Here is a 12,590-nt window from a genome sequence, read left to right on the forward strand (position 1 = left end):
AAATCTAACATGACCAACTTAGATTTGAAAAGTTTCCAAATATTAAAACTAGCATCAAAGGCCATAGGGTTACATGTTTTTGAATCTCACCATGGTAGCTGGGGAACTTAAGTTCATATAGTTAAGCTGACATTTTAAAAATAAAAGCTACTATCAGTGGTGCTGGTCATGAAACCACTGATTTGGTATCGAAAACCCTGTGGCTCATTAAGGTTCAAACAGGAAGGATATCTGCATTCCTTACCCAGTCTGGCCAATGTGCAAATCCAGACTGACAAAACTGTGGTTGGCTCGTGTTGTTCAAACTCTAGAGCACTTAGTGATGGGTAATAATAAAGTCCCCACCTCCAGAATAAATCAACTGATAAACAAACACAGACCTGGCATGTTAATACTTTCCTGTCATTCGAAATGTTTGTACTGTGATGAGAGTACACATAGATTAAGATGTTAACTGTCCTGTGCTGGCACCAGTGGGATCAGCAGTTGGTCTGCCACCTGTCTTCAGGAGAAAGGGAAATAAGGAAAACAATGGAGCAGCATTTGGAGATGTTAATGAAGGGACGGAAGGAGAGCTGTCAAGATCGGCTCCCCTTTGAACCCTGAACTGTTTGAAGTGATGGACAGGCGATACCCCAGCAGGGGGATAAAAAGGGACAGGTTCACTAAGGCAAGACACACAACATCACGAAGTAACGAGACCCTGGAAGCAGTGCGCCTCCCACAACTCGGTGGGAGTTTTTGGAGGGCTGGTCGCGAAACCAAGCCAGAGACGCACAAGGTGGAAAGATACGATCGGCGGGAACCTGGTGCGTGTCCGCCCTTCCCTGGGTGCCGGGTTCACCACTGAGGAAAGATCGTATCTGGAACGGAGGGGTCACAGTCGGTGACCTCAGAAGACATCACAAAGGGCTCACCCGAAAGCTGACTGCGAAGAATATCGAAGGTCTGTGTGGAAGCCGTTTGAATATTCATTCGTTTTTGCTCTCTCTCTCCTTCCCCCCACTGTCCATCGCCACGGCAGTGATTACTGTGAGCTGAACTGAACTCAGTTGAACTGAACTTTGCGTCACTTTGAAACTGGTCATTTACCCCTAGACGACGATAGAGCTTGATTGATCCTATTATTCTAATTCTGTGTACATGTGTGTTTATCATTGCTGAACTGTTGCATTTATTATCCTTTTGATTAGAGTACTGTGTTGCTTGTTTCTTTAATAAAGCTTTCTTAGTTCCAGTAATCCAGACTCCAACTGAGTGATCCATTTCTGCTGGTTTGGCAACCCAGTTACGGGATACGTAACATAAGTGGGGTTCTCGTCCGCGATTTTGAACGCTAAATTTGGGACGGAGTGAATTGATTGGGTTAAAATTCCCGAAAGAAAGAAAAGACAAACGGCAGAAATGGAGATTGAGGAATTTATAAAGGCGCCGACCTAGGAGGAATTAGAGGATGCCAGGAAAGCGGAATTGGCAGCTGTGGCCAAACGGTTGAATCTTGTTAAGGGGAAGTCAACAATGAGGAGAGAGGAGATACACAGAGCTATCGTAGAGCACTATGTATCTAAAGGTGTGTTTCCCCAAGGGGAGCTGGAGGTGGTGCCTATTGAAAAACCGGCTGGAGACGCGGTACAGGTGCAGCTTGAAAAGCTGAGACTCGAGCATGAGTTCCGGGTACGGCAGTTAGAACACGAAGAGAAACAGTTAGAAAGGCAGGAGAGAGAGAGAGAGAGAGAGTTAGAAAGGCAGGAGAGAGAGTTAGAAAGGCAGGAGAAAGAGAAACAGTTAGAAAGGCAGGAGAGAGAGACAGACAGACAGTTGGAGCGAGAAGAGAGGCAGTTGGAGAAACAGAGGGAAAGGGAATTTGAGCTGGAGAAGTTAAAGATAAGGGCAGAGCAGGGACCCATGCCGAACCAAGGTGGAGGGTTCAGGGCGACCCAGGAGGTTAGGCTGGTTCCCCCATTTGACGATACCGATGTGGATCGGTACTTTCTCCATTTCGAAAAAGTTGCTACAAGTCGGGACTGGCCGAGGGATAAGTGGGCTGTTTTGCTTCAGAGTGTACTGAAAGGGAAAGCCCAACAAGCTTACTCAGCTTTGTCCGCGGAAGATGCCCAGAGGTATGAGGTGGTGAAAGAGGCCATCCTCAGGATTTATGAGTTGGTCCCGGAGGCATACCAGCAGAGGTTCCGGAATGTGAGGAAGCAGTGGGACCGCACGTATTTAGAGTTTGCCCGTGAGATGCAGACATATTGTGAGCGTTGGTGCGCCTCGAAGGGGGTAGAGAGGGATTATGACAGACTGCTACAGCTGATCCTGATTGAGCAGTTTAAATGTTGTGTCTCTGAGGGTATGAGACCCTACCTAGATGAGAAAGAGGCAGCCACGTTAGCCGCAACTGCTAAGTTAGCGGATGAGTATGCATTGACGCATAAAATGAAGTTTGCCCCGAGTAAAGGCTACCAGAAGGGTAGTCAGGACGGCGGGGAGAGTCCGCCAGAGAAGTCAGAAAGTAAGCCGGGGACTAGTGAGAAGGATAAGGTAGACCGGGAGCAGTCTGGTAGGAAGTCTCCTGGGTTCGTCTGTTATAATTGTGGGAAAGTCGGACACTTTGCATCCAGGTGCTTTGCCCCAAAGAAGGAGAAGGGAAAAGGAAAAACGGCGATTTTGACTGGCTGTATCGAGCTGGTAAACGAACCGCTAGGAGAGGAAAGGTCTGCCAAAGTTCAGGAAGGGCGCGAGAGGTTTATCTTGGCCGGATTGGTGTCAGTGAAGGAGGGATTAAATCCAGTTCCAGTGCGGATCTGGAGAGACACGGGAGCGTGTCAGTCATTGATATTGAAGAATGTATTAGAGTTTAGCTCAGAGACCCAGACTGGGGAGGTCAAGGTCGAAGGTATTGGGGAAGGGACAGAGGCAGTCCCTTTGTACCAGATACACCTACAAAGCAACTTGGTCTCTGGACTAGTCACGATCGGGGTGAGGCCCGACTTACCGATGAAAGGCGTGGAAGTCTTGCTCGGTAATGACCTTGCCGGGGGAATCGTGTTCCCAGCCGTGAGATTGACAGGTCAGTCTGCCAACATTGAGGCCCCACCCATGGACTCACAGGTCCATCACGGGACTGCCGAAGTAAATTTAGCTGAGATGTACCAGGAGGAGGCAGAAAGTGAAAAGAAGGAGTGTAGTGAAACAAGAGGTAGTGAGGGAGCTGAGACAGACTTAGCATTGGCCAGGAAAGAATTTGTGCAGGCGCAGGAGCGAGACGAGGGGCTGATGGTTTTGGCGGAGACAGCCCTCTCTGACGCAGAATTAAGAAAGGAGCCAGTAGGCTATTGTGTAGAGGAGGAAGTGCTAAGGAAGAAAGGGAGACCAAGTACCGTACCCGCAGATGAGGAATGGGGGGTGGTGCAAAAGAGCTATGGGGATGAGATTTTTAACCTGGCCCACAAGGTACCCCTCGGTGGACATTTTGAGGTGCTGGAGGAAACAGTTGGTGGAATCATGAAAGAGGTTTACTGGCTGCACAGGAGGAAGGATGTTATTGATTATGGCAGACGCGAACTGAGACGGCCACAGGCTTTTGATATGCTAACAAACCTAGTCGGTGTTAGCGCGGAAATCAATGAAGCTAGGGTCCCCCTGATAAGAAAAAAAAAACATTTTGAAAAGATGAGTATGGTATCAACCAGATGGGAGAAGGCTATTGTTTTGGCCAGCTCTGCTGATAAGGTCTCTCCCTTAATCCCCAAACAAAGCGACTCTTTAGGAGAAGTAATTAAACAGCTCGCACACGTGTGTTTGATTGTCCCGAGGCGATGCAAAGAACTGGGACATTGGGTGGTGTTTGTTACGCTAGGTTAGCCTAGTGAGCAACAGCCCTATAGAATGAGTAATTCAGTGACGAAAGGGCTAACGAACACAGAGGTGTGTATTGAAGATGTAATGCGGCTGTCTGAAGCCAGCTTGATAGTGAACCTTGAAAAAAATGAGTTCGGCCACACGAAGGTCACTTATCTGGGAATTGTGGTTACACAGGGGCAGCTGGCAGCGATGCAAGCTAAAGTGTGGGCTATCTCTGACATCCCAACCCCGACAGACAAGAGGGCCCTCAGAAGGCTCTTGGAGATGGTGGGGTACTGTAGGAAGTTTTGCAATAACTCTACGGTTACTACCCCTCCCCCTCCTACTAAGCCCTTGCGAGAGAAAACTAAGTCAGAATGGGACGACCCTTGTTATTGTGGTCCGGGATGAAACCCAATGAGAGTTTACATTGATCGCAATTCATCAGTGTTTTTGGCCACTATGAAGTTTGCTAAGTTGGAGTCTGCTTTAAGGTATTAATAACACATATAAAAGGAACAGAAAATGTGATGGCTGACTGTCTTGTCAGGTGTTGACAACTTAAAATTCGCTGTATTAGCCAAATAGCTGATAAAGATGTATATTTGTGTGTATCAAATAATGTATTCATGTTTGTAATTTTTACCCCGGTAAAAATCCTTAAAGGTGAGGGGTGTGATGAGAGTACACATAGATTAAGATGTTAACTGTCCTGTGCTGGAACCAGTGGGATCAGCAGTTGGTCTGCCACCCGTCTTCAGGAGAAAGAGAGATAAGGAAAACAATGGAGCAGCATTTGGAGATGTTAATGAAGGGACGGAAGGAGAGCTGTCAAGATTGGCTCCCCTTTGAACCCTGAACTGTTTGAAGTGATGGACAGGCGATACCCCAGCAGGGGGATAAAAAGGGACAGGTTCACTAAGGCAAGACACACGACACCACGAGGTAATGAGACCCTGGAAGCGGTGCGCCTCCCACAAGTCGGTGGGAGTCTTTGGAGGGCTGGTCGCGAGACCAAGCCAGAGACGCACAGGGTGGAAAGATACGATTGGCAGGAACCTGGTGTGTGTCCGCCCTTGCCTGGGTGCCGGGTTCACCGCTGAGGAAAGATCGTATCTGGAAACGGAGGGGTCACAGTCAGTGACCTCAGAAGACATCACAAAGGGCTCACCCGAAAGCTGACTGCGAAGAATATCGAAGGTCTGTGTGGAAGCCGTTTGAATATTCATTCGTTTTTGCTCTCTCTCTCCTTCCCCCCACTGTCCATCGCCACGGCAGTGATTACTGTGAACTGAACTGAACTCAGTTGAACTGAACTTTGCATCACTTTGAAACTGGTCATTTACCCCTAGACAACGATAGAGCTTGATTGATCCTGTTATCTTAATTCTGTGTACATGTGTGTTTATCATTGCTGAACTGTTGCATTTATTATCCTTTTGATTAGAGTACTGTGTTGCTTGCTTCTTTAATAAAGCTTTCTTAGTTCCAGTAATCCAGACTCTAACTGAGTGATCCATTTCTGCTGGTTTGGCAACTCAGTTACGGGGTATGTAACAGTACCAATTGTTCCATGAGCAGTATATTGTTAATACAAAAATCAGACATTTCCTCAAAGGTGAAGAAAAAATCTAAAAGGTGGGATAAGTCTGTGAGTAGGTTAGCTTTTTAAGAAAACATATCTTAACAGATAAAAGAGATGGAAAGATTGAAAATCAGCAAAGTGGACATTCCAGATTAATTTCAAATTCTGGAAATATTTACTAAAAGAACTTCATTTACACTCTATCCAAAAATTATATGTGCTGTTTTCACTTTTGTATTACAAAAGCAATATTGTGGTTTTAGATAAGTTCAAAAGAGATTTACTGGTTTAATGCCTACAATGAGAGAAAATAATTACCGAGAAAGAATTAACATGTACAGTAGCAATGTTTAACCCTTTAAGCCAATTACCTGCACCAGAGTCATCTTGAACTCGCATCCGTTGTATGTGCAAATTAGTGGGTACAAATTCTAATTTCTTCTCAGCTTTTAAACTGCTTGCTTTGAAAGATGGACCTATGGAATTTTAGTCAGAGCAAAATAACAAATCACTGTCAATTGTGTAAATTGTCAAGGCAAAAATTAGTGTCCAAAAGAGGATAAACCCATATAAATATGCTTTCTTGAATTGTTAACCTCTATATTCATATAACAGGTTTATGGGTGATTAATTTTAAAAAAATTATTTCAAAAAAATGGCACCCGGGATATCAAAAAAAAGAAATAAACTGAAAATATTCAAAGACCAACACAAGAAATAAAACAAGTTATTTAATTTAGTTTCAACTATAGCAGCTCACTGTACATGAATGCAATATTTTTTTTCTAATTACACATGCACAAATGTACATATCTGTAAGGTTGATTGTTTTGTGAACAGAGGCTTACAGCATTCAGTATTATCTCGACTTGGGTGGCTACTCTACTGCCCAGTAAATATTTAACAAATGTTACTGCCAAAACCAATATTCATTTTGCTCAGAAAATAAGGAAGGAATCTGTAGAAATGAGAACTACCACACAGAAGTAAAGAAGAAGTGGTTCTGAGACTGAGGTGAGAGATATTGCTACAGCAAAGCGAACTTATCTCTGCAACAGCTACAATCCACAATCTTAAGACTAGTAATTAGACCAAAAGTGATAACCTTTCCTGCTCATGAAAGTCCTTCCACAATGAGAACAAAGAAATTTTGAAATATCACTTAATAAAGATAATAAACTTGGGTCAACCTTTATATTGGTGCAAATCAGTTAAATTCTCCTGGTAATTTATGATTAGAGTTTGGTATTGAGTAACTATTTGCCGTCGAAGGCTCTCCCAGCAAGGTGACAGCTCACCCAGGTCATCCAACTCACATATCCTGCAAGAGAGAAGAACAATTAGAATACATGTTGAAAGTAAAACACAAAATTAAACTCTCCAAAATCTTCAAAGTTCACCAAAAGAATGATAATGTCACCAGATGGAAAACAGCAATTCAAGAAGGCAGTCCAATATCACTTTTTTTTAAAAAAAGAGTAATTAGTGATGAATAAATACCGACTTTTCCATCAATGATCGTACCTTGAGAAATGAATAAGTTAAATTAAACACTCATTTTTCAGGCAGTGACAAATAACTTTATCTACTCTGCCCAAGTTTGCAGGACACCAGTCATATTTGAAGGTAAGATCACTCTGACAAAAATACTAGTGGATATTCAATAGTTCAATGCAGTAAACTTTGGAGTATTACCTCTGATTGATTGGGATAATTAGTGTTTTTCTATCTCTTTAATTCTATCTGATTAGCAGTGCTATCAACAGCAAAATACATCTATATAACAGCCGGTCTTTTCCATTGTATTAATTTCCTTTTAGCAGGTGGAGATTAACCCCAAATTCAAAATGCAACACACCAGTGAGGCAACAATACTTAAATTGAAAGTCTGACCTACACATAAAAACCTGCCTTGAAGATTTGCAAGCAGTTCACAAAGGAACAGAGATAACTATATTTACTTTCCCTGCAGAATTCCAGCGAGTAAACAGCAGGAGGAATGCATTCCCAAACATAGACCAAGTTCTTCCTACACTCAAAAGCATGACCTGAGGAACTTGCCCACCCTCACTCCCTCTAACATTAAATTTACATCAGTGACTGAACCTTTGAGCATGGGTACCTATGTCCACCCATCTCAAATTCTGTTTTCTGCTCCTTCATTTAGGTGGACAGCTGTACTGCTATAGTTACAATTAAAAGAGCCAGGACCTCAGGCAAAGACCTTCTACTTCTCCTTTCCCTCTTGGAACACAAGAAAATAGGGACAGGTATAGAGCACTCAGCCCCTCAAACATGACCTGCCATTCAATTTCATGGCTGAACTGCCCCAGGCTTCATCTCCTTGGTGCCTGCCCAGCACTGGCCTCAATTCCCATATATTTCAGAAATATTTTGAGTTTCTCTATAAATACCCCAAATAAGCTATCCACCACAAGCCCCTGTGGTAGAGATTTCTAGATTTACAGCACTCTCTGTGAGGAGTTCACTTCAGTTTTAAATGAACATTCCTTAATCTTATAACTATGTCCCCTCATCAGCATTCCCCCACTTGTTGAGACATATGGATGCCCACTCTGGAACTTAAAAGATTGAATAAGATCAACCCACATCCTCCTAAACACCAAAAAGTACACATTCAACTTCTTCAGTTATATATATTAGTAAAACTCTATCACCCCTGGAATCAGTCTAGTCAAATACTTTTGGACTGTCTCCAATGCCAATACATCCTAAATAAAGGGATCAAAACTGTGCGTGGTACTTCAGGTCTGGCCTCTCTAGTGGCCTGCAGAATTGTAATAGTGCTTCCTGTCTCTAAACACTAACCTTCATGTAATAAAGGCCACTGTGCCACTTGCCACACCTGCTTTGTTAATGTTGTTATTTCTGCAAAACATTCAGATCCCTGTCTACTTTGTTCATCAGCACTCTTTTTCCAGTTAGACAAAAGTCTGTCTTGTCATTCCTTGTACAATGAGCATGACCTCATACTTTCCTACATTAAAATTCATTTATCAAATTTTCTACCACTCAGTTGACCTATCTATACCTGTTGCAGATTCAAAGTAGCCTCATTTCAATGTGCACTCCCTCTTATTTTAGTGTTATTGGTAAACATGGATGCCTTCTCCAGGTCATAAATATAATTGTAAAGAATTAACAGCTAAAGAACTTATCCTTGTGTGTTGCTTGGTTCAGGAGAGATGGTGAAGGAACAAGCAAAATGACTTCATGAAGAATTAGGACTGGATTTTGAGTGAAGGTTGGTTTCAGCATTTCAAGCAGTGATATGGCATAAAATTTCATGCAGCGTGTAGTGAAAAATGGTTAGGAGGCAAGGAAGTAGCTGCTGCTGAGTTTGTTAACTTAGTTTTTGATGAAATCAACCATGCAGACAAAACAGCCTTATGTTGGCACTGTACTCCAAGACGAACACTGACCACAGAGGATGCAGAATCACCAACAGATCATAAAGCATCAAAGGATTGTGTCATGATGTTGGGCTGCTCTAAACACTGCAGGAACCCGCAGGTGTAAGCTGTTAGTCATTGGCAAAAGTTTACATTCCAGAGCTTTCAAAGGTATGAAGCAGTTTCCAGTAATATACCGTGCCAACAAAAAGGGTGGATTACAACTGACATCACATTGGAACGATTTGAACATTATTTTGTTCCAGGAGCAAGTGCTCATTGTGACCTTGTTGGTAAGATAATGCTGATTTTAGATAACTGCTCTGCAGAAACTCTTGGTAAAGTGTTAGGAAGGGTCTCAGCCCGAAACTCTAACTCTACTCTTTTCCATAGATGCTGCCTAACCTGCTGAGTTCCTCCAGCATTTTGTGTGTTGCTTGGATTTCCAGCATCTACACTTTTTCTCTTGTTTGTGACAGGTCCCAATCATTCCATATTTGTGGTGGTCAACCTGTATATGGTTACATATATAAGATCGATTACAAATTTACTTTGAACTAAGTGGAGCTGTGCAACTTTTGTTCTACTATGGACTAACAAAAGCATTCTGATTTTGAGAAGATCATCAAAATGATGGGTTTCTAAACGAGATCTGTCAAACTCTAGATCTAAATCTGATTAAGGCCTGTCAATTTGATTTGATCCATACCAAACCAACATTCCCTCTGGCTATTTTATCATACTGATTAAAAAGTATTCAAAACGTACCTTGCTGCATCCTCTTCAATGACCAATTTGACAAATTGCCTGGGGATATGCAGGGATAACATGCTCTCTGCCATCTGCTCCAGTATCCGTAGGTGGTTCCCATCCGTTGTAGGAAAACGATACATCCGACAGATAACCCCTCCAAATACTAAATTAAACAGATGGAACATTTCACATTTTACTGACATCCTCTTCAGCATTTTTATTAAAGGAATCTTTTTAGACAAGCAAATGATGATACTCTTAAATCTGCAGGAAACCAAAATTTAATTTCTCTAAAACTGTGCAAAGCAGAAAAAGCTAAATATTGAGAGGAAACATGACAAATATGAGAAGGCAGCCAAACATACTTAAAACAGAAAAACATTAAAAACTGTAGATGCTGGAAATCTGAAATAAAAACAGATAAAGTTAGAAGCACTCTGTAGGTCAGACAGCATTTGTGAAAAGAAAAACAGAGCTGAGGTTACAGGTAGAAGACCCTTCATCAGCAAAAGTTAAACTTTTGTCTGAAGCAGTCATTTATATATCCTTGATACTGTAATTCTTCGAAACGAGAAAAAAAAAACCATGACTCTCCTACAAATTTGGTTTCAATAGATTTCCAAGGTGATCATAATCTGGCCTCCTCTATGCATTAAACAGAAAATGCAGAAAAATGCAATAATGAAATTAGTTTTGCGGTTCTGTATAAATGAAGCGGTTTAGTGCTGTAATGTACTTCAGGATCAGATTGATTTTCATAAAATTATAGAAGCGTTATAGCTCAAATAAATGCCATCAGCACACTATGCTGTAAGTTGGTCCAATTCCCTTGTTCTTTTATCATATACTTGTACTTGAAGGAAAATCACTTGTGCTGTTGCCCCGTGAATGCGCTGACTGAATCCTTGGCAGTGATTATATTTGTGTGCAGACACAGTCCGAGGCCAGTGGGGAATGTGGTTTACTATTGTCAGGTTTTGACGGCAGCAAGGAGGTCCAGAGGGTGTAAACCATCTGTCAGTCTGCAAAGTAAACTAATTCTCAGTATTATTTTTATTTGCACAGTTTGTCTTCTTTTGCACATTGGTTAGTTGTCTATCTTTGTTTAGTAAAATTTAAAATTAAAAACTACCTCAAAGTGAGGTAAGGCCGGGTAAGTTCCTTTAATAAATCTAATTAACTTAAGAGTAGGTAATGGAGGCAGCAGTTAGGGCAGTTGAGTGCTCCATTTGCAGGATGTGGGAAGTCAGGGCGAGTACAATCATCCCTGATGACTACACCTGTAAAAGGTGCATCTAGCTGCAGCTCCTGACAAACCGAGTTAGGGAACTGGAGCTGGAGCTGGATAAACTTCGGATCATTCGGGAGGCAGAGGCAGAAATAAAACAAGAGTTACAGGGACATAGTCACCCCTAAGAGTCAGGAGACAGGTAGCTGGGTGACTGTCAGGAGAGGGAAGAGGAATCGACAGAATGAACAGAGCACCCCTGTGGCCATTCCCAACAATAATAAGTACATCATTTTGGATACTGTTGGTGGGGATGACCTACCAGGGACAAGTTGCAGTGGTCGCATCTCTGGCACTGAGATGGGACCCTCAACTCAGAAGGGAAGGAGGGAAAAGAGGACAGCAGTAGTGATAGAGGATTAGATAATTAGGGGACAGATAAGAGGTTCTGTGGAAGAGATCGAGAATCCCAGATGGTCTGTTGCCTCCCTGGTGCCAAGGTCCGCGATATCTCAGATCGAGTTCTCAGTATTCTCAAGAGGGAGGGTGAGCAGCCAGATGTCGTGGTCCATGTAGGGACCAATGACATGGGTAGGAAGAGTGAGGAGGTCCTGAAAGGTGAGTTTAGGAAGTTAGACGCCAAGTTAAAGGACAGGACCTCTAGGATAGCAATCTCAGGATTGCTACCAGTGCCACGTGCACGCGGGTTTAGAAATAGTAAGATAGCACAGATCAACACGTGGCTGAAGACATGGTGCAGGAGGGAGGGCTTCAGATTTATAGATAATTGGGCAGTTTTCCAGGGAAGGTGGGACCTGTTCCGGTGGGACGGTTTACATCTGAACTGGAGGGGGACAAATATTCTTGCAGGTAGATTTGCTAGCGAGGCTCCGGTGGATTTAAACTAGATACGAGGGGGGAGGGGAACCAGATTGTAGCAACAGATATAGGGGAGAAGAAGAAAATAGAAAACAGTAAAGTTGTTTGCACCGTTAGTGATAAACAGAGAATAAGAGGTGGAAAATTTCTTAAATGCATTTATTTTAATGCTAGGAGCATTATAAGAAAGGTGGATGAGCTTAAAGCGTGGATTGATACCTGGAAGTCTGATGTGGTAGCTATTAGTGAAACATGGTTACAGGAGGGGTGTGATTGGCAACTAAATATTCCTGGATTTAATTGCTTCAGGTATGATAGAATCGGAGGGAAAAAAGGGGAAGGTGTTGCATTGCTCGTTAGCGAAAATATTACAGCGGTGCTCTGGCAGGATAGATTAGAGGGCTCGTCTAGGGAGGCTATTTGGGTGGAATTGAGGAATGGGAAAGGTGTAGTAACACTTTTGGGGGTGTATTATAGACCACCAAATGGGGAGCGAGAATTGGAGGAGCAAATTTGTAAGGAGATAGCAGATATCTGTAGTAAGCACAAGGTTGTGATTGTGGGAGATTTTAATTTTCCACACATAGGCTGGGAAGCCCATACTGTAAAAAGGCTGGATGGTTTGGAGTTTGTAAAATGTATGCAGGATAGTTTTTACAGCAATACATAGAGGTATCAACGAGAGAAGAGGCAGTGTTGGATTTCCCGTTAGGGAATGAGATAGGTCAGGTGACGGAGGTTTGTGTTGGAGAGCACTTCCGGTCCAGTGATCACAATGCTATTAGTTTCAATACAATTATGGAGAAGGATAGGTCTGGACCCAGGGTTGAGATTTTTGATTAGAGAAAGGCTAACTTTGAGGAGATGTGAAAGGATTTAGAAAGAGTGG

At 42.7% G+C, this 12,590-nt stretch overlaps 1 protein-coding gene across 8 annotated transcripts in view; it reads right to left on the reverse strand.

Moving 5' to 3' along the window:
• The window catches only part of LOC140200057 (inositol polyphosphate-4-phosphatase type I A), a 265,040-nt gene that overhangs the window by 65,700 nt on the left and 186,750 nt on the right, over window positions 1-12,590 (reverse strand). For all 8 annotated transcript variants that reach the window (XM_072262755.1, XM_072262759.1, XM_072262753.1 and 5 more), the window contains 3 exons: window positions 9,610-9,757; window positions 6,619-6,749; window positions 5,800-5,904 (listed from right to left, as the gene is read on the reverse strand). In XM_072262755.1, coding sequence (XP_072118856.1) covers window positions 5,800-5,904; window positions 6,619-6,749; window positions 9,610-9,757 — 384 coding nt within the window. The remainder of the gene's footprint in view (window positions 1-5,799; window positions 5,905-6,618; window positions 6,750-9,609; window positions 9,758-12,590) is intronic.

This window comes from Mobula birostris, chromosome 7 (assembly GCF_030028105.1).
Source record: "Mobula birostris isolate sMobBir1 chromosome 7, sMobBir1.hap1, whole genome shotgun sequence".
NCBI lineage: Eukaryota > Metazoa > Chordata > Chondrichthyes > Myliobatiformes > Myliobatidae > Mobula > Mobula birostris.